The following is a 22,343-nucleotide window of genomic DNA, read 5'->3' as shown; positions in this document are numbered from 1 at the left end:
AAACAGTTTCAAGCACTGCATGTCATTTCTAGAGAGACTGCTGAGAGAATGGAAATGAGCTCCGTTTCTTGAATCTAATGCAGTTTCTCAGCAGGAAAAACACCATCTTTTAGACAACAATGCCAGTCATTAAGATTTAAATGTTCTGGTGATAATAGAAGAACTGGCCTTCCTGTTCACAAACAGCACTTATGTAAATGTCTTTCAACACCCAGATCCACATTTAATCCACACCCAGGAAGATAACCGTGTAGAAAAGCAGAACCAAATGCAATCCGGAGTCTATAAATATCGTTCATAAGGAGGGAAAGGGCAACAGTAAAATTGTTTGCCAACATATCACATAGCACTGCCTGTCAGCGCCGGCAAAAGCAGCAGCTCCCTGTTGAAGCGATGGAAGGACGTTCAGAAATCCACGTAAAAACCCGAAGCCACACTTACATTGGTATTTTTTGCACTGCTGTATTTCATTCCAAATAATATACTGCCCTTTTTATGTGGAAATGGCATGAATATTCCCTACCTTATATCCAGAACCTATATTTGGACAGTGAATCCCCATGTTTAACATCACAGTAGAACCCCAAATCTGTACCCCTTCACTTATGACCATTAAAAAGTTCTTTCATCGAGTATTTAATTTTTCTTAACATAACTAGATTGTCACAAAACCCCAGACCAAACATGGCAAGTTGTTTTAGTCCCATCCTCCCAGTTTGCTAAGATTAATCGGACCTTGTTTACTGTATGCAAAAAGAAGAGCTCATAACCCAAACACAGGCTTTTGCGTTTTAAGAGCCTTTAAAAATCATTTTTACTAGACATCCCTCCAGCCCAGATCTTCCTGTGCAGGTAAAACACCAAAGGGAGAAAATTATGAGTACAGCCAAGAGGAGAACGCAGCCACTGTTATTTATCATGGCAGGCTGGGAGTGGTTCATGAATAACCATCGGTTCACTCTTTTCTCACTTCCCTTCCCTACCCGAAGTGAGGTTTTGATATTTCAGGCCTTTTTCAATTTAATGGTGACATGCAGGATTCTCACAGGCGGTCTCTGGTTTGTTAGAGACATCAAGGATATCAGCCCAACTTGAGAGAAACTGAAGACAGCCAGGGTGTTATTGTCACTTCAGTTTAAAGGTAGCAAACCTATCTCGCAAAGGATCAGCACTGAATTATTTCAACATTTCAAAAATATAGATAAGTAATGCATTTCTAATAGCATACTTGTGGGATACTAGATAGATCAATGAATATTCAGCAATCCTTTGCATGAAATATATGAAACTCAATGAGAAAAAGGCTAAATCTTACACACACACACACACACACACACACACACACAGAGGCACACCTACCCCTCACAGTGACAATGTTGCTCCATTCTGACATTATTACTGTGTTTCATAGGTCTCCCATAACATAATGGCTAAAAAAGAGGGAGAAAATTGGAGTCACTAAAATCTGATAATGACAACCACAAGGCTCTCTGTGCATAGGTGCACATACACTAGGAATTCAATATTCATATAGTGATTCCTTCCGTGTTCAGTGTAGCATTGATTTTTTGAAAAGCCTTTATGTGTATTTTGTCACTGGACTCTCATCAGAAGCCTATGGCATAAAGATCTATTTTATTAACATGTAAGAAAAGGCAGACAGAGAGAAACGATGTGATTTTTCTAAGGTCAACAGCAAGTACAATGGTGAAGCCAGAATCAGAATTTCCTAGTTTTAAACATTTGTAGGTTGTTCTTTTCTATAAATCCACACTCTCCTGTGTAGATATTATCAATAAAGTTATGCAGTGTTAGGTTATTTCCACTTTTATTTTTCACAAGGACTACCTCTTCTGTTGCTGTTTTGAGGCTGAAATTATTCTTACTTGGAAGCAATGTGCAAAACCAATTGTCCTGAGGAAGAATAGCTGGAGCAAGGCTTTTCCTGTCTTTATTGGCTACTGATAGTTACTTCTGTTGTAATAGCATCCCTTTGTGTTGGAGAGTGTTGCCTGGATAAGGAGTAACCCAGCATAGTTGAAGGGTCAAGAACATGGGCTTGGCTTTGGTTCAATTCCTGCATCCATTGCTTTATCAGTAATAATAGAAAAGCAGAGTAGATTCACCCATGCAACCAGAATTCCGGAAGCAAGTGGTCCAGGGTGGAAGAGAACAGGCCTCATGCTGCTGTCAGTGTCTCGGGATCCTTTTGTCTTTCTACTCCACCTTTTGTAGAACCTCAGTTCCATCTCAAGGTTGCCTCCTGTTCCTATTGTGGCTATGAAGTTTTGGTCATCTCATCTGAAGGAGGAAGAAGAGAAAGATGAAAGACCCAGATGAGTCAGTCCTCCCTTCAAGGAGCTTTGCTGGAAACAGATCCACCTCTTAACTTGTGTTTGTATGTCATTGTTGGGAACTTAATCATACGGCTTTTTCTACCTACAAGGAAGGCTGGGAAATGTGGATTTGAAGCTGGACACGTTGCCGCTCCCACCATAATCTGGGTTCTTTTACTAAAGAAGAGAACAGATATTGGCAGGAAGAGTTTGCTGCTACAAATGCTTACTAGATGTGTGAATCCAAGCTAGTGTTAGATAAAATTCTAGGAGGCCATTGTCTTTGACTGAGCTCATGCACTAGGCCTCAACAGACCAGAGTCAAAACCAAAATTATGACAAATGGAGTCACTCATGCTGAGGTTCCATGTTGCCAAACCAAAACTGAGTTGTTATCTGGCCTTCAGAGAAATCAGGAGAAAGAGATAACAGCGAATTTTCCCAAACAGGCCAGTTTCCGTTGGCATGTATATTAGTCTGTTTTGTGTTGCTATAACAGAATACCTGAAACTGGGTAATTTATAAAGAAAAGAGGTTTATTTGGCTTACGATTCTGGGACAGCTGCATCTGGAGTGGGCCTCAGTCTGCTTCTACTCATGGCAGAAAGCGGCAGCCCACAGGTATGAGCAGATCACATGGCGAGAGGAAGCAAGAGAGAGAGGGGAGGTGCCAGGGTCTTTGTAAACAACAATTTCTCGGAAACTAATAAAGCGAGATCTCACCCAGGATCCCCACTGTCCCCATTACTCAAACAGCTCCCAATATTGCCACACTGGTGATCAGATTTCCATGTGAGTTTTGGGGGGGTACAACTCTATCATATCTAAACTCTATCAGCATGATGATAAAGTTCCCTCTGCTTTTATCCTCACAAAAGTAAGTAGCCTGATGTTGACCAATCAGTTATCTCTATATTGTTCTGTTTCCCCATTCCTACCTTACAAGAAAAGTAACTTCGAAATGACCAATCTGCTTTTTCATTTTTCTGCTTTCTTCAGCCCTTCTCTGTCTATAAAACTAGCCTCCTCTGCCCAACTCATTGGAACAATTATTCTATTTTATGGAATGAAGTGTTGCCTGACTCTAGAATCACAAATAAAGCCAATTAAGATCTTTAAACTAAATTCATTGTAATTTTGGCTTTCAACACTAGTTACCAAATGTCTCAGTCTCATTTTACTTATCTGTCACATGGGAAAAAAAAAGAGTACCCTTTCCTCACTTCCATACCAGGGACGGGCTATGAAGATAAATTAAAATAGTTCACGTAACATGCCCATTGCAGTTCCTGGCACGTAAATGTTATGATATGGAAACCTAAGGTACGAAGTTTGAAAACATGCTCAGACTAACTAGAGATTGGAGAAATGCAAACTAAATTGAGATATCATCTCACACCAGTTAGACTGGCTATAATAAAAAAGACGGAGAATAACAAATGCTGGTGAGAATGTGGAGAAAAGGGAACACTCCTGCACTGTTGGTGGGACTGTAAATTATCATAACCACTATGGAAAACAGTATGGAGTTTTCTCAAACAACTACAGATAGAACTACCATACTATCCAGCAATCCCACTTGTGGGTATATACTCAAAGGAATGGAAATCCTCATGTCAAAGGGATACCTGCACTCCCATATTCATCGCAGTTCCATTTACAATAGCCAAGATATGGAACCAACCTAAATGTCCATCAACAGATGACTGGATAAGGAAAATGTGACATATATACACCATGGAATACTACTCAGCCATAAAAAAGAATGAAATTCTGTTATTCACAAAAACATGGATGAGCTTGGAGGAACATGCTGAGTGAAATAAGCAAAGCACAGAGGGAAAAATACTGCATGTCTTTACTCATAAGTGGGAGCTAAGAGAGAGAAGGAAGGAAAGAAAGACCACAGTGGTGTGCTGGACTTGCAGAGGGAGAGAGCAGACCTAGGGATACAAAGTGGGGTGGGGGAAAGGGGGAGGGGGAGAGAGGTAGGGGATTAATTGGGCGGGGGACACAGGGTATAATTGCAATTTGTGGTAATGGGCATGCTGCCAGTATTGATCTAGCCATCACATCGTGGGCATGAATGGTGATGGTCAGCTTTGTACTCCATGAATATTCATAACCAATGAAAAACAACAACAAACAAATAACAACAACAAAAAAAACCCACCAATAGGATGTCATTTTCCTTTCCCTTCCAATTGACAACAATGAGTGAGAACAATAATGTATGATGTTGGTATGGTCATGGGGAAATGGGCACTCTCATAAACTGCTAGTGACATGTAACTGGATGATGTTTTTGGAGGGTAATGTGGCAGCAATCCTTTTCCTTGGAATCTACTCTAGGCAAATATTTGCACAGATTTATAGAGACCTGTCTGACAATGATCATTGAAGCACTGTTTGTAGTGGGGGTGGTGAGAGGAGGAAAAAACTGGATACATCCAAAAGGGGAATGTTTAATTAAACTGTGACACATCCAGGCCATGGCTCTCTATGCAGCAGATCAGAAGAAGGAAGATCCATTGGCACGTAGTGACAAGGAACAAAGTAAGAGAAGAAATGCCAAGACCCTGAAAAGTGAAAAGAGGCTGCAGAATGGCACGTAGGGTATGAAGTCATATTTTTCACTCATATTTTATACTGTCCCCAAGTCACTCTTCTCTGTCTCCGTCTTTCTGTCTCTCTCCCTCTAATGTGTGTGCGTGTATACACACGAGGATATGTGTGTATATGCACACAGAAGAGAACTTCAAAAAGTTCATGGAAAAATAGAATTAAAAGATAATATGAATCTTTCCATGAACTTTTTGAAGACCCCTCGTATATATAGCTCACATAGAGGTGCATATATAGATACATACATATATTTATATATATACATACATATATAGAGAGATATGTATACATATATACACTGTAATTGTATAGCTAATGGTCTGAAAAAGTATGCACTAAACAAATCAGGATTACATCTGAACTTGGAGAAGGCGAATGTTAAAGGAAACTTATCTTCGGCCTTGTCTGTAATGATTTACTGAAATGATTTTTTTTAAATGCACAGCATATTGCAATATTGTTGGGAGGTGATTGTCTATAGGTCTCCCATGTTTCTGCATGTCTTGTGAACAGAGGCACTGACAGCTTTTGTTTCAGACTATCTTTTCAAGGATGTTTGTGTAGTGAACAGCCTTGGAAGATAGAGAGAGGATCTCCCTCTGAGGCAGGGACAGATTTGTTTGCTGCTCAGTGTGAAAAAGATAACTTCTCCTTCTGGGACAAAGTTTGAGCAGGGTTTGCTTGTAGTCTCTTTAAAAGACTGGAGTTTTGGAAGGTAGCATTTCTGAGGTCTGATGCAAACCCGCCATGTGTGCAGCATCCTCCAGGGCTAATCTCCACATCCCCATTGTGGTGCTTGGGAGTCAATGGGAACTGATGTGAACATGAAGCTCAGGATTCCTCTGAGCAATAAAGTCCTTTGTCTCTGACCCAGGAGTCTTGTGTTTTCTACCAGCATCTAGGAGATTGTGGAAGGTTAAAATTGCAGATTCTTAGAGTCAATAACTATAATATAAATATTGAAAAGTACACGTTTAATAAGTGTACTATTGAAGAATCTTCACAAAGTGGACTCACTCATGTAACCAGCACCAGATCAAGAAAAAGAGCATTACCAGCTCACAGAATCCCCCCTAGTATCCCTTTAAGTCAATACTCTCCCAAGGCTAACCATACTCATATCTAACAGCATGGAATAGTTTTGCTTGTTTTTGAACTTTACATAAGTCAAATCATACAATATGAACTCTTTTGTGTCTGGATTTTTCACACAACACTATGTTTATAGGATTCGTCCATATTATTATATGTAGTTGTAATTCATCACAATCATTGCCGTATAGTATTCTGCTGTGTTAGTAAACCACAATTTATGTATATATGAAGATACTTCAAAAAGCACGTGGAAAAATAGAATTAAAAGGTAATGTGAATGTTTCCATGAACTTTTTGAAGTACCTTCATATTGTATTGTTGATGGACACTGCATTGTTTCTAGATTTTTACTATGAAATTATTTATTTTTTAAAGGAGAGTATGTTTATGTATTACTTGTATGATTGGATCTTCAAACATGAACACAGGTAAAAAAAAAAATAGTATAATGATCCCCTATATACCCGTGACCCAGCTTTAACTATCCACTTCTGATATTTTTTTGTAATTAAACTGTAATTACACAATTTAATAATATTTAAAAGGGAATAGGCCAACTTTATTCTCCCCTAAATTACTTTCAAGATAAAAGCATCTCCTTGCCTCTGTCATGAAATCTCTACGATGAAAGGATAATATCAGCTCACTCGCACGGTGGCCTCATCCTGTCTCATAACTTTGAATTCCATCTAATACCCGGTTGACATCCGAGTTTATTTCTATAGATTCAACCCACCCCCCTAATCAACTTGACATTTCTGCTCGGATGTCATTTTAGATCTAGTTCTTCAGAAGCAGACCTGAGATGAGGCTTGTGTACAAGTATCTATAAGGTGCTACTCTTAAGAGAAACTAGGAAGGGGGTGAGGAAAGCAGGACAGGATGGAATTGGTGGGGAAACCAAGCAAGGTGTGACATAAGGCAAAGTTCCACAGAGAGTGGTTTCAACCTGATCCCACAGGGTTGCTCAAACTATAAACTTTGTAATTTGTCTCAATGCAAGAGATGGGAGCTGGGCTGTGATATTCCTGCATTCATCAATCATTGTCCTAGGGCTACTCTGGGGAAATGTAAACTCCCAGTCACTTCTAGCTTGGCAGCCGATCACCAGCACTCTGCTATGAAGTCTATTAGACATCTCAGACTCAACATGTCCAAAACTTTTGGACCCCTCCCCAAACTCCATCCTTCCAGTTATACAAAATACCTTGGAGTCATCCATGACTCCTCTCTTTTGATCACACCCCTGTCAATACATCAGGAAATCAGGTCGGCTCTAGTTTCAAAATGTATCCAGAATCTTCTCATCACCTTCACATCCACCTGAATTACTGCCAGAGCCTCCTAGTTTGTCTCTTGGCTTCTACCCTTCTATCCCTCCCTGCCCCTCCCACCAGTCTCTTCTCAACAAAGCAGTGAGAAAAGTCCCTTTAAAATGGAAGTGATCATGTTTCTCTGATCAAAATCAATGGTTCCTGATTTCCCTCAGAGTAAAAGTCAATATCCTACACAATGGCCTTCAAGTGTGTACATGGTCTGCCTCCTCCCCTCCTTCCCTCTTGACCTCATCTCCTACTCCCTGTCACTCATTCCCTCCAGTTACACTGGTCTCCTTGCTGTCCCTTGAACACGCTAGGTCTGAGCCCATCTTAGGACCTTTGCACTGGCTGTTGCCTCTGCCTGGTATATTCTTCTCCCAGATAATTCCATAGCTCTGTCCCACACCTCCTTCAAGTCTTTGCTCAATGTTACCTTCACAAGGAGGTCTACCTGAACAACCCATTTTAAAATTGCAAGCATCCTCCATTCCCCTGTGCTCCTCATCTCTCTTACCCATGCTTTTTTCCCCCATAGCCTACCATATAATTTACTTTCCTATTATGCATATTGTTTACTATCTGTTTTCTCCCACTAGAACATAAACTCCATGAGGGAAGGAATTCTTGTGTGTTTAGTTCACGGATGTACTGTATATCAAGCTCCTGGAATAGTTCAGACACATAATATATGCTTAATAAATGTTTGCTGAATGAATGAACTTCTGTAAACCCCAGTATATTGATACTGTCTCAAAGGGATATGCTTAGATTTAAGACCAACTGTCTTTCAAGATGTTCCGCTGCAGTGACCAGTCATTGTATGTAGACTGCCCCCAGGGAGGAGCTGAACCTTGGGCCAGACAGCTCCCTTCAATTAAGGGCTGTTTCTGGGAAGGGACGGAACAGTGAGGCCTAAGGAGGCAACATGCTGTGCAACCATGCAGTGTGCACCTAGACAGGAGAGGTGCTGGCCGAGACTGAGGGGAAGCTAGAATGGGTAGTGGTGGAGGGAAAGGCTGAGTATCAACTTCAGTCCCTCCCAAGACAGCTGCAGCGACAGCAGTGAGAATCTGACTGGGTCACAGCATCCAGTATAGAATGACCCTGTGCTTCTCAAGTCCACTCACTGCATGTAAATTCACTCCTTCAGGATTCGAATTGTTCTTCCTGGGAAACTTACAGGAACAAGGTGAGTGGGATGAACTATAGCTCCTGGTGCTGCAGCTGTCTTGGGACTGGAGCTGATACTCCTTTTTACTCTCCCCCATTATCCATTCTGGATTCCCCTCAGTTTTGGCCAGCACGTCTCTGGTTTAGGTGGCTTCCTTGTTGGGGTGACCCAGACTTTCACCTCTTAGGAGTATGAGACTCTGGTCTCCATGCCCTCTTCTGACTGTGGCTGCTGTACTTGTCGATTTGCCGTCAAAACCAGGCGGGGGAATACCAAGAGGCACCCAATAGGTCACCTGGATGACACACATATTCCTCCCTTCCCCCATTGTGTACCAGCAGCCCCACCTCTTCCTGATGATCAGGGTCAATTGATCCTTCCCCAAATGGTGACTCTTTCCTTGCTTGCTGGTCTCTTAGCATGAGGAGCCCAAAGGTGGCATTCATAGCTTAAAATTTAATGAGATGCTGTATTCTTTATTGGGAGTGTTCTGCCTCTGGGAACCAGGATGTTTAATTCCACAGAAACTAGAAGTGCAGATATAGGAAGTTCAGATTTCCAACTAAATCACTGGAAGTGATGGTATGTGGGTCTACTTCTAGGTTCACCCCTTGGCTCCCAGATCTATTTATTTCACCTCCTGAGGATACAGTACCTTGTAATGGTCATTGGATTAGGGCACATGCCATTTTCTGGAAGACAGACCCCATCCTTGTAAGATATTATCTCTCATCTAGCATATTGTCTGTGACTTGAACAGGTGATTTTACTGCTCTGTCAGGTTGGCAGCTTCTTTGTGGTGTTGAATTCAGTAGGACTAGTAGACCCAATGGGCATGAAACTCATGCTGCACTAGTTTTGCTGTAAAGTGGGCCTTTTGATCCAATGTGACATAATGTGTGATCTTGTGTGGGTGGATGAAATACTCTGTAAACCCTTTAAGTGTGGTGCTGGCTGAGGCCCTGAGGACAAGATGGCAAACTCATTCTTGGAATATATGTTAACTCCAGTCAAGATGAATGGCTACTCTTTCCAGGGTGAAATGGGTCCAGTGTAATCAACCTGCAAAAAGGGATGAACACTGTGTTCTCACATGGCAGAAGAGATGGAAGGGCCAGGCAGCTCTGTGAAACCTCTTTTATAAAGGCATTAATCTCATCATGAGGGTGGAGCCTCATGGCCTCATCACCTCCCCAAAGCCCCACCTCTTAATACCAACACAGTGGTGATTAAGTTTCAGCATGAATTTTAGAGGGACATAAACATTGAAACCATAGCAGTATCGCTCAACTTCATGTTTTTGAGATTAAGAGTGGATGTTATGATGTGCTGTCCAGATCTCCCTTTGAAGACTGAAGCACCAATTCCTCAGTTGTTTGGGAGTTCTCAGCTCATTCTCTCTCTAGGAATTGTCTTAAGCTGAAAAGAGCAGTCTGGCTCAAGGTATGTCAACATTTTTGTTTTTGTTTTTAGTTATATTTCCCTGATGAGTAATTGTATTGAGCCCTATTCATATCTTATTATCCACTTGGATATTTTCTTTTGAAAATGCTTATTCAAATCTTTTGTCCATTTAAAAAACTGGGTTATTTTAAATTCTCTTCTTGATTTATAGGACTTTTTTTTTTTTTTTTTGAAATTCTGTATATGAGTCTTTTGTCATATACATAGGTTGAAGATATTTTCTCCTAGTGTGTGGCTTGCCTTTTCACTTTCTTAATGGTGTTTTTAAAATGTGTATAAGTTTTACATTTTGATAAAGTCCAGTTTATTAGTTTTTTTCTTTTGTGGTCTATAGTTTTGCATCCTGTTTAAGAAATCTTTCCCTACTCCAGTTCATAAACATAAGTCTTCTGTATTTTCTTTTAGGAACTTTATAGCTTTAACTTTCACATGTAGGTTTATGGGTCATCTAGAATTACTTTCTGTAGGAGGTCTGGTTTATTTTTAAAATATAGATTTCAAATTGCTCCATACTGTCTATTGAAAGTAGTTTCTTTTCCCCTTTTAGTTGTCTTGGCATCTGTGTTGAAAAATAGTTGATTATATGTTTGTGGGTCTATTTTTCAACTCTAGTCTCTATTTGTATGTCTTTGTACCAATACCACATTGTCTTAACTAATGCAGCTTTATAGTAAGACTTGGAATCTGGTAGCAGTGTAAGTCTTCCTCCTTTGTTCTTTTTTTCTTATGATTGTCTTTGCTAATCTGGGTCCTTTGCATTTCCATATAAATTATAAAATCAGCTTGTTGATTTCTAAAATAAAGCTTGCTGAGGTTTTGATTAGAATTACATTGAATCAACAGATCAGTTTGGGGAGAATTGCCATCTTTATAATATTGTCTGCCAATCCATGAGGATGGTATATCTCCACATTTATTCAGATCTTTAGTTTTTCTCAAGAATATTTTATAGTAGTGTAAATGTCTTACATGTATTTTGTTACGTTCTTTTCTGGATATTTGATGTTTTTGATGATATTGCAAATGACATTTAAGAAATTTATTTTCCAAGTGTTTGTTGCTTGTATGCAGAAATACAATTAATTTTGTATATCACCTTTGTACCCAACAGCCTTATTCTATTCACGCATTAGTTCTAGTAGATTGTTTATAGACATCTTTGGGTTTTCAACAACTACAATCACATCATGTGTAAATGAGGACAAGTGTATGTCTTTTTTCCAGGTGTTGACCTTTTTGCTTGTTGAGTTTCCCTCTTCTATTTTATGGTTTTTATTTCTCTTAAATGCTTGGTGCTTCTCAAAGGTCTCATTTTTATTTTTCTGGTTTCTTATGTGTGAGTTCTGTATATTTTTTATGAGATTTTTTTGTTTATTTGTTTGCATCTGGCCAGTACAGGAATCAAACCCTGGACCTTGGTGTTGTCAGCACTAACCAACTAAAATAACTGGTCAGTTCTGGGCCCACTGCGGCGGCGGCAGTGGTGATGGACACCCTAGAGAAGAGAGCTTCGCGCTGCCCTTCTCCTCTGTCTTGGATGAGGAATTTGATGCTGTGGTTGGATATTTGGAGGACATCATCATGGATGACAAGTTCCAGTTATTACAGAGAAATTTCAAGGACAAATACTACCAGAAGTTCAAAGACACAGAAGAGAATAAACTCCTCTACACACCTATTTTTAATGAATTTTCTTTGGTAGAAAAGTATATTGAAGAACAGCTGCTGGAGTGGATTCCTGGATTTAACACGGCAGCTTTCACAACATTGCTGCATCATAAAGATGAAGTGGCTGGTGACGTATTTGACATGTTGCTCACATTTATGGATTTTCTGGCTTTTAAAGAAATGTTTCTGGACTACAGAGCAGAAAAAGAAGGCCAGGGATTGGACTTAAGCAGTGGTTTAGTGGTGACTTCATCATGCAAATCATCTTCTACGCCAGCTTTCCAGAACAGTCTATGGCACTAGGTCCCACCTCCAGGCAAGGAATGGGCTCATTCTGGATGTCACTGGCCTCAGTTAAAGATGACAGAATACATCTGGGAAAGACTGACTCTGTTCTGCAACTCCTTGTTCATGTTAAGTATTGATGGGTCAAAACAAAATGGCCTGACCCTCTTTGACTGTTTCTCCTGAAACACCTTCTTGTATTTAGTAACCCTCGTAGTTCTTCCCAAGAGCTCAGTAACCCTAGTACTCCACCCCTCCCCAAGTAGACACCTCTCTCAAGTGCTTCTGAGTCAGACTCCTCTGGAGCAAGCCCATGTCATATGTTCCACCTGGGCTCCTTCCCCCAGCGTCCATGTTGGTGTGTCAACAGGGTGGCATAACCCACCATCACAACCCTCTTTGCCCCAGCAGGCTTTGTATGAATCTTTTTATGCACTCATAGCTTTTTCAGCACCACACTCTCCCAAGTGAGCCACGGGCCGGCCCTTACTCATAGCTTTTTTACATGGTTCAGAGTTTGAGTCCTTTGGCCTTAGTGGGATTTTCGACTGTTTGGGAATATTTATGTAGAGTGTTGCTCAGGCTAGCTGCCCATCTTGAGATTTCTGAATCACCTATGATGACAGCTTGTCTTGGCTGTAGGACCAACTGAAAGAGATGTCCTTTACCTAAAAAAGCTACATGTGGAAATCAACTCCTAGTCTTACATTTACAGTCCTTGTATCACTACATCTTCTATTGGTCCTGATTTAGTACCACTGTTTCTAGAAGTCTCTTTTAAGCATTATTTTTGAAAAAAATATTTTTTGTAGATGAATATTCAGGCTAACCTAGTGGATATGACCTTGGAACTTCCATGATTACCCACTTAACCATCAAAGTATTATATGCTGTGTGCCTTTTAGTTAGTGTTGTGAAGGCAAAAATGCTTTCTATGTTGGTGTTCCCATTTTACTGGGCACCAGTGAATGTATGCTGTGTGCTAGAAATAGACTAACAGGTATCCTGTTCTTATAGCGTGTTAAGTGCATTGTGCATGTTTGCTTACAATCCTTTCTGTGTAAACAAGTTTGTTAGACTTTCTGATGGGGTACGTAGGGACTCTGCAATTTCTTCTTGTCAAAATCTCTTCTACCAAGATGGTGTGCCACTGGCCTAGCTTGGCATTAATAGGAGTTAGTAAACAGCTTTACTGTCATCTGCTTTAGTTTAGTATGTTTGGTAGATTACCAGAAAACATGTACATCACATCTCTAGAAAGAAGAAAAACCACATTAGTTCAATTCCCAATGTGCCCCTTTGATTTGTTTTTTAAAGTAAAAATAAGAGTCTGTACTGACTTTTCACTTGGCTATTCTGGTTTTAAAGATGAGCTATAAGCTGTGTGTTTTTCTGTACAGATATGTCACTTACTGAGTACTTTTGTACCATGAGTAATATGAGGTGTTTTGTAAGAACTGTCACTCTAAAAAATAAATAAAATAACTGGTCAGCCTCTGCGTTAATGTAATTTGTCTCCAATGTTGCATGGGTAAGATGTAGAAATCTAGAACAACTTTCTAAATTTCTGGCATAGGTGGGAGGGCGGGAGCCATTCACTAAAACAGCAAATATAGAGTGAAGAGCAGGTTGAAGGGGAGAAGATGGAGACTTGGAATTTGGACACCTTGAATTTGAGGTGCCTATCATCTATACACGTTCACCAGGCCGTTGGTAGAGAACTGACACTTCAGAGAGGACAGACTGCTTTGTGATTCATCAACATATGCGTGGGACTGGATGCATGGGTAAGGATGACATTACTTATGGACAGTGAGCAGAGCAAAAAGAGGAGAGGAGAGAGGACAGAGCTCTGGGGGACGCTCTTGCAAGTGTCCATTGGATTTGCTCATTAGGAAGTCAAGAGAGCAGATTGAGTGAAGGTGTGAAAGTCTTCTGGGGGCTGCCAGGGAAGCATGGTGGGATGGAAAGAGGAAAATAAAGAGAATGAGTGTTTCGAGTGGGGATGGGGAGGCAGATGACAGTGGCTGAGAAGTAAATGAGAGATATAGCAACGGAGTGTAGATTATTTTTTCTCAATGAAAAAATATTCTGAAAATAATACTTGCAGATGGGTTGAGAAAATCAAAGAGTGCAAAAGGGCTTACCATAAAAAGCAAAATCCCTTCAACTACTTTAAACTTGTTAAGAATTTTCTTTCTTCCAGTAGTTGCCTCTAATAACTTTAATTAACGTGGCCTCCCACTAGTATTTGATTTTTTTCTTTCCACATTTTCTAGTGAACTTCTTATATTAGATGAGGACTCAGACCATGTACCCCTGTTCCTCACCTTCCCTTCTTAAGTTTTATTAGGTCGATCTTTTGTGTGTTTCTGCTGGTTACCTTTACCAACCTTTCTTTCCCTTGTGTTTTCTAATGTAAGTCATTCTGCCATATACCGTTGCTGCTACATATACAGAAAAACTCTTGCTTTATGTATATGAGACCAGACACTTACATGTCAATTTTCTGGCTGTAAATATTTTTTCTCTTTTTGGATCTAAATGTATTTTCCTCTTTGATTTAATCTGCCTCACTTCAATTAAAAGACAAAAAAATAAAACCCACATGAGAATCCTGGTGTGTGTGAAATGGAAGCCTCATCAAAAATTGAACCACACACACACACACACACACACACACACACACAAATGCACAAAACCAAACTCAACACCTGAGTCTTCCTTTTATCTGAGTAGCAAGGGTGACAGACTCTTTGAAATCCTCCCTGGATTCCATGTAAATGACCAAGACAGTTAGGTAGCAAAAGATCTTCAAAGTAGGCATCCTTCCAACCAATGTTTGCATTGATTTTGTTATTTCTAAAGGCTGATTGATGCCAGAAAGAACAAAGAGATAAGGCAAAAACTGTCTCTTTGATTGTCCCCCTTGTCTTATATTTTAGAATGAGGATGTGATATGAGTATTGGACCAATTCTCTGGTCATTTAGGGAATTTTAGACATTCTTGTTGGGAGCTAAGAGGCAGGGAGGTGGGGTAAGGTCAAGCTGCATTGTGGGGTCCAGGCGTCCAGAAGTCCCGTCTGTTGTTTGTTAGTTGTTCTTGATGACATCTGGGGATTAAGCCCCTTGAAAAAGAGTTAGAGATAACCAACCAGTTATTCTGATCTAAAAATTAAACAATTACTTTGTTTAAATTATTAACTTTTAATTCTCCACTTCTTAATGCTGTAGTGTTGAGTTTTTCAGTTTTTAATTTGATAGGGTGATTTACTTGCAATAGTTAGAAGAAATCTCTCTTAAAAATCTTTCTACAAAACCTTCAATTCAATTCACATAGACCCTCAATCCTCTCACTGTGCTGGGCCTGTGTCAAAAATATATCATAACCAGAGACCTCATGGGGCCTTCCAGGCTCTTCCATGCTGCAGATGAAGAAACTAGAGTGGGTTTTCAGCATGTGTTAAATAGAAATAAAGAAAGGGTATCAGATGTCTTACCCAGGAATTTCCTAGCAACTGAGGCAGGAGAACAGAAAAAAAAAAAAAAGTTAAGTGGGATGGGAGGACAAATTAAGCCAGGGTGTTTTGGGGGAAAAGCCAGGGGTACCAGGACAACAGGATTAAATTATAAGGAAGAATCTTTTCATTATGGAGAAATTATTCCTGATTCCTAAATATAGAAGTGTTTTAACAAGATTTTGATGTTGAAAATATTGTTCAGAAGACTTACAAATATGGCAAGTAGTGGGAGATTTAATATTATATTAGCATCCAAGAAAAAATGGTTGGTTTCAGTAATTTTAATCTTAGTACAGAGGATACAAAAGGACCTGGAACTTTGCTATTCAGTAGAAATATAGTGCAAATCAGAAATGTAATTTAAAAATTTCCAGCAGCCACATTATAAAAACAAAAAGAAACAGTTGAAATAATTAATTTTAATATTTTATTTAGCCCAACATATTCAAAATATTTTCACTGCACATAATCCATATAAAAATTATTAATGAGATATTTTACCTTTTTTGGTACTAAGTGTTTGAATTTCAGTGTGTATTTTACACTTTTAGTACATCTCCATTTGGACACTAAATTTTCAATGGTTGAAAATGAAATGTATCCCTATCAAAACAATAAAGTCGTTTTTAACAGGAAAATATTTTTACCTTTTTTTAATTTTAAAATTTAAATTAATTAAAATGAAAAAAGTTAAAAAGTCAGTCCCTCAGTCATACTAGCCACATATCAAATGTTCAATAGTCACATGTGGCCATTGGCTACCATTTTGGACAGCATAGCTCTCACCAAACAACACCCTTAAGATTTTCACACCGCAAGCCTGTTGCCAGTCTTCCAGCAAGAACTTCTTGAGTTAGAATATTTATAGTTTGTGAACATCCTGGCTCTTATGGATTGAGTTGTGTCCTCCCAAAATTTATGTGTTGAAGCCCTAACCCCCAGAACCTCAAAATGTGACTATATATGGAGAAAGGGCCTTTAAAGAGGTGATTAAGGTAAAATGAGGTCATATATCCAATCTGACTGGTGTCCTTATAAGAGGAAATTTGGACACAGAAAGAGACACCAGGGATGCTCATGCACAGAGAAAAGACTATATGGACACAGCGAGAAGGCGGCCATCTGCAGCCATGGAGAGAGGCCTCAGGAAAAACCAACTCTGCGGACACCTTGATCTCTGACTTCCAGGCTCTAGACTGTGAGAAATAAACTTCTGTTGTTTAAGCCACCTAGTCAGTGCTATTTTGTTATGGTAGCATGAGCAAACTAATAGAGTAGCCCATTATATAGAGAGTTAAATAAAATTCAGACAAGCTCTTTACCACTTCAGAGGTGATCCTCCTGTTTAGTCACCGGCTTCATGTTCAAATGTCCCACAGATCCTTAAAGCTTGGCTCTCTGAAAACCAGTGTAAGGAAAATACACGTCCACAGGGTTGTTTTTTTAAGTGGACTTGTGTACATGTTCTTATCAGCTGGTAGGCCAGGACGTTGTATGTATTTTCCATTTGGAAGGTGGGGAGTGAATGGGTCATACCCAAGAATCATGAACACACAGCTCTGAGGTTCAAATGAAAGGTCTGTGCCCATCATGCAGAGCCTCTTGCCTTTGTCCATCACAGACATTAGGTCTTTTCACAATTGCCAAAGTTTGTTAATAACGTTTGTGTCTATGCTAATACAATCAGAAAATTATGCAGACCGTCTATTTCTTCCCAGAGAGAACAGGGTGATCAGCCATTAGCGATTCACACTGATGAGCCTCCACTAATTGCACAGAATGTAATTAGTGATTATATAATATTTGAGCTCTTGCAACTGTCATTAATGTCTGCGATTCACCAGAGATGGGCCCTGCTGAATGGAGTATGATTGCTGCATGCTAAATCTAGTTAATCCAAGGTATGTTAATCAGCACAGGGAGCACTTTAGGCGGTGGTTAAAAGCACTGGTGACCCTGGGAAAAAACCCTTCCATCCACCAAAGTCTGAGCTGTGTATAATAGGGATCCATTTCAAAAGAGAAATTTAATAATTAAGTGGCCTGGAAAACTTGAGGGCAAAGTTATTGGATGGTTTTAACACATTTAGATTTTTCTGTAACAGATATGGTGATCAAAATGTTGTATTGGCACAGGCATTAATTTATGACACATTTGACTACTGACTCAGGGTGTATTATATGTCAAAGTTGTGACGATTTTGTCATGTGCCTAAGGAGAACTAGATGAAGAAATAGTGCTTTATGAAAGGGGAGATGACTATTTATAATTGCCCAGAGTCCTATTAGAGCATAATCTTGGAGGTTCATTTTATGGAATAAAACTTTAGAAGCAATAACATTATAAGGTATTCTGCTTCCTGTAATAAATAAAAGTTGGATTAGAAAATGGATTTACATGATAATACATTTTACCATATCCTGAGTCATGGTAGATTTTCAAGACATTTATAGTAGATGCTGTGGATGCCCCATCCTGTGTTCCCTTGGTCACCAAGTTTACCTGCATCTTCAGAGGAGAGTTCTTGTAAATTCTGTAAACATCTCCTCCTGAGCACGTTGGTCTCTCTGCTTTTCTTCCTGAAGGCTTTCTCTAAAATCCCATGAGCTTGGTCAACCCGGTTGCAGGGCACCCTGCAAGTGTCAAGGGTTCAACAATTCTGGGGCAAGTGTCAACCAAAAGGGGATAGGAGTTGGTGGATAAATGCCCCTGATTCCCTGTCCCTTGGCAGGACCATTCTGAGAGCGTGTCTGACACGTTTTCCCAGAGAGTCTCCAGAGCTGCTGAGTACCATGTGCCCATGGCAGTAACCTGCTCACGAACACTGTCTTCCTGGCTCTTCTCTCTTCCCTGCCTCACTGCCTGACTCCCTCACTTGTGTTTCCCAGAGCCACCTCCCAAATAAACTCCCTGCGTCCAAGCCCTTACTGCAGGGTCTACTTCTGGGGAAACCCAGCTAAAACAACCTTCCCTTCTTCCCCTCCATCCTGTCCCACACCCCATCACCCTAAGAGGATGAACTGTGGTGAGTTCCAATAGGATCTTTACATGTGTGGCAAGCCCTGAGTAGTTCTCTGCTAGATACGTAGTTTTTACCACTAAATTTATGTGAATTAAAATTTTTTATATCAACCATAATTTGAGTTTTAAGTGACAGCACACATAAACAGCTGTTTCCAATGTGGAATATGTATAGATTTACAAATTTCCAAGGCCTGCGTAATTTAATGTGGTCCAGTTTTTCATAAAATAATATGGTGGTTGTAGTCCCCAAGGAAAATAGCAGGTTGTGATTTATGTGATTTCCTCCTGTTTATGTATATTATATAAATAATACATACCCTGGCATCTTTGCTTTGTAGGATGCTTTCTAGTGTTTGTTTAAGCAGCTCAAGGTCCTTCAGGTATTTTTTGCTGGACACTGAGAAAAGTTCTGCTGAATAATAGCAATAATGACAGGAACTTGTATTGCTACTTATGCCTGGCACTGTGCTAAGCCTTCTGCTGTACGAACTGTCATCATCCCCAATTACAGATGAGAAAAATGTGGTTTAAGAAGGTTAAGTGATATTTTGCCTAAGGTCACATGATCTATACATGGAGGAGACAAGAGTAGGCCTGGAGGCACCTTGCTTCAAAGCCCATCATTTGTTTTGAGGCTGAAAACCAAAGAAGTTAGATGCTTCCCTTCTATCCCCTCCGGATTCTCCTTCATTGTCCTGCACTGAGTTAAGGGCCAGGACAGTGTAGCAGGAACTTCATGTGTTCCCAGACATCTCATGCCTGTTAGCTCCCCAAAGCCATTGCTTGTGTCTCATTGTCCACAGGGGCCCTTAGGGCTATTTGACTTTGATGGTTATTGGAAGTGTCTGGAATTTATGTTTCTTTAGGGGCAGCCCTTAGCAACGTCAGATGGGAGTAGAGCTAAAAACACTGCAACGTTTTTGCCCTGGTCTGGCCATGCTGAGGAGGGACCCACACTGTCCCCAGGGCTCCCCCATTGGACTGAAGCAAAGTCACCTTCCCAGGTGATTTGCTTGCTACTCTACCTAGGTTGGTCTCCTTCCCAGTCCCACTTCACTCTCTCCCACCAGTTTTTCCTGGGCTCAAGTCTTAGTAAGCCACACTCATATGAACCCTCATCTCAGGAACTGCTTTTGGAAAACCCAACCTAATACAGAACCTATGAAAGTGTTTATCCATTCTTGGAGTCAAAGTCCCCAAAAAGTTGAAACTGCAAGATAAACTTGAATTAGGAAATATGAACAGGATTATTCATTGTCTGAAATAGAATATGATTGTAATACAATTGGAAACAACTTGAATGTTAATCGGTAATAGATTAATTAAATAAATAACAGCACATTCACACAGTGGAATAATATAACGCCATAAAAAAGAATAGTGAGACTTCATTTTAAACCAGCAGAAGTAAATCTAATCTACCCAATTGGAAGAAAAAAAAAAAGGAAAGAAAAGAAAAATGCACTAAATAGGAAATATTAAATAAGAAAGTAGACTATCTCTAATACATTAGTAATTGTAATAATGTACGTGGTCTAAAAGCAGAGACTCTCAGATTGGATTTAAAAATCCAATAATATATCATATACAAGAGACACTCTTAAAACAGGAAGGTAAAGGAAGATTGAAAATAATAAGATTTTAAAAAGCAAGCTATACCAGGCAAATATGTGCCAAAGAAAGTTAGTGTAGCAATCTTAATATTTAACAAAATAAAATGAAAGGCCAAAAGCATTAATAACAAAACAAAATGCTGTCTAATGGCAAAAAGAAAAATAGAACAAGAATTTATATCCATCATAATTATCTATGGTTCTTATATATCAAGAAACAACTAATAGAATGGCAGGAGAATCGCGTAAACCATTGGTTGTTTTTGAGGATTTCAATAGCTCTTTCAAGTAAATTAAAAATAACCAGAGATATAAAAATTTGAACAATACAAGATTGAGCTCATAGACATATATAGAACTGAAAGAGAGAGAGAGAGCAAGAATGTCATATATAAAGAGACAGAGAGAAATTCTTCTTGATGACACACGTGGAACATTTATGAAAACAACGCATTAGCCAGAAAGGCAACCTCAATCCATTTCAAATAACCAATATCCGTATTTTCTCTATATGACTATTTTCTCTGCCTCAATGGAATTAGTTAGAAGTGAGTAAAAAATGAAAGGTAAAAAAGTTGGTATATTTGTAAATTAAGAACATATTACTAATTAACTCTTGAGTTAAAACAGAAGTCTATCAGTAAATGAAGGAATATTTAGAACTGAATAAAAAAACCCTACTTTCCAAAATTTGTGGTTTATAGCTAAACACAGCACTAACAAGGAATTTTTTTTTAGCTTTTAAATACATTAGTTAAGAAACCAGAAATGTTAATAATAAACAAATATACAACTCAAAACTTCTGAAAAAGCATGACAGGGAAAGTCTAAAAAAGGAAATGAATAAAGGGCAGACATTAATAAAACAGAGAAAAAATTAAATGAGTTTTCAAATTAAATACTAGTTTCTTTGAAGAGATTGGTAATATAGGCTGACCTCTGATCTCTGCAAATAAAGAATAAAAAAGGGCAAATGGCTACAGAGATACCAGAAATTTAAATAAAGTGAAAGAATCTTGGTTTGTTGTTTTTTTTTTTGCGAGATGGCTGACTAGAGGCAGCCAGCTCTCATGCAAAAAAAGTCCAAAGCAACATGTAGATAGTAACCTGTTAGAGTTTCTAGGAAAAAACAACAGAATCCAGCCAAACTGTGAGGAAATCCCCACAAGATCTGGAAACTCAAGAGGGCAACATAGAAAGCAGAGGAAGCACCTGACCAAGACCAGCACAGAGACTGGAGAGGCCCTGTACTGCTGGGACAAGGTAGGGGTGGGGGTGGGGGTGGCGGCTGGTTTTCCAACTGCAGATGCCTGCAAATCAGGCTACAAAGTAACCACATGGTCCTCCTGGGCAGTGAGCACAGACTGGGGAGCTGCTAAGAGTCCACATGACTATATTTTTCCAGAGGAGATGTACATTCTGAGTCTCTCCCACTCTTCTCTGTTCTGGGCTGTTGCTGGACATTGCCATTTTGGGATAGGAGCTAGGGGAGCTCAGTCTCAATGACCCAGCCCCACTCCTCCAGAAGAAAATGTGGGGGGAGCAAGCCAGCAACTTGGATCCACATTCTCCTTCCTTGGGATCTCAGAATCCACCCCCCCCCCCAGAAGGCAAACAGGGACTATGCCTATCACCTGGATCCATGACCTCCTTCTCAAGGAGCTTAGAGTTCTGCCTGCAATAGTGGACCGGCCTCTAGAGTTGCTGGAGTGTGGGGGGAGTGTGCCAATTACCTGGATCCATGCCCTCCTTCCCCCTGGGAGCTCAGAGGCCTGTCCCTGCCCCAGCCCCAGCAGACAGTGAGTAGGGACTGTGTTGGTCTCTTGTGCTTGTCGTCTGAATCCACGCCCACCTTTTGTGGGAGTTCAGAGTCCTGCCTGACTCAGTGAGCTCACCCACACCAGCGGAGAGTGAGCTGGCACTTACTACTGTGCTCACCCAGAACCAAACCTATGTCACCCAACCCAACTATCAATATAAAACACTTCTACAGGTAAGAATGTCTCCTCTCTCCCCTAAAAAACGACTCCAAAAATTAAAAGAAGTGACTACATCACTAGATCCCCAGAAATCAACACAGAGATATAAGAAGCATGAAAAAACAGGGAAACATGACTCCCCCAAAAGAAGACAATAATTCTCCAAAACCAGACCCCAAACAACAGGTAAATGGTGAAATACCTGAAGAGGAATCCCTAAATGGCAATCTTAAGAAAGCTCAG

The 22,343-nt window shown here is 39.9% G+C and overlaps 1 protein-coding gene across 1 annotated transcript; it reads left to right on the top strand.

The window, feature by feature from the left end:
- Positions 1-4,828: 4,828 nt before the first annotated feature.
- Positions 4,829-11,981, top strand: LOC134390025 (ADP-ribosylation factor-like protein 2-binding protein). Its single transcript, XM_063113350.1, has 3 exons — positions 4,829-4,947; positions 8,558-8,564; positions 11,466-11,981. The coding sequence occupies exons 1-3, from the start codon at positions 4,829-4,831 to the stop codon at positions 11,979-11,981; spliced, it is 642 nt and encodes a 213-aa protein (XP_062969420.1).
- The last annotated feature ends 10,362 nt before the right edge of the window (positions 11,982-22,343 follow it).

The sequence above is a fragment of the Cynocephalus volans genome, chromosome 11 (genome assembly GCF_027409185.1).
Source record: "Cynocephalus volans isolate mCynVol1 chromosome 11, mCynVol1.pri, whole genome shotgun sequence".
NCBI lineage: Eukaryota > Metazoa > Chordata > Mammalia > Dermoptera > Cynocephalidae > Cynocephalus > Cynocephalus volans.
This window is presented reverse-complemented; position numbering and strand designations above follow the sequence as displayed.

What these genes read in the sequence shown, in the direction of transcription:
- LOC134390025 (XM_063113350.1), top strand. Translation starts at nt 4,829, where the DNA reads ATGGCTCTCTATGCAGCAGATCAGAAGAAGGAAGATCCATTGGCACGT.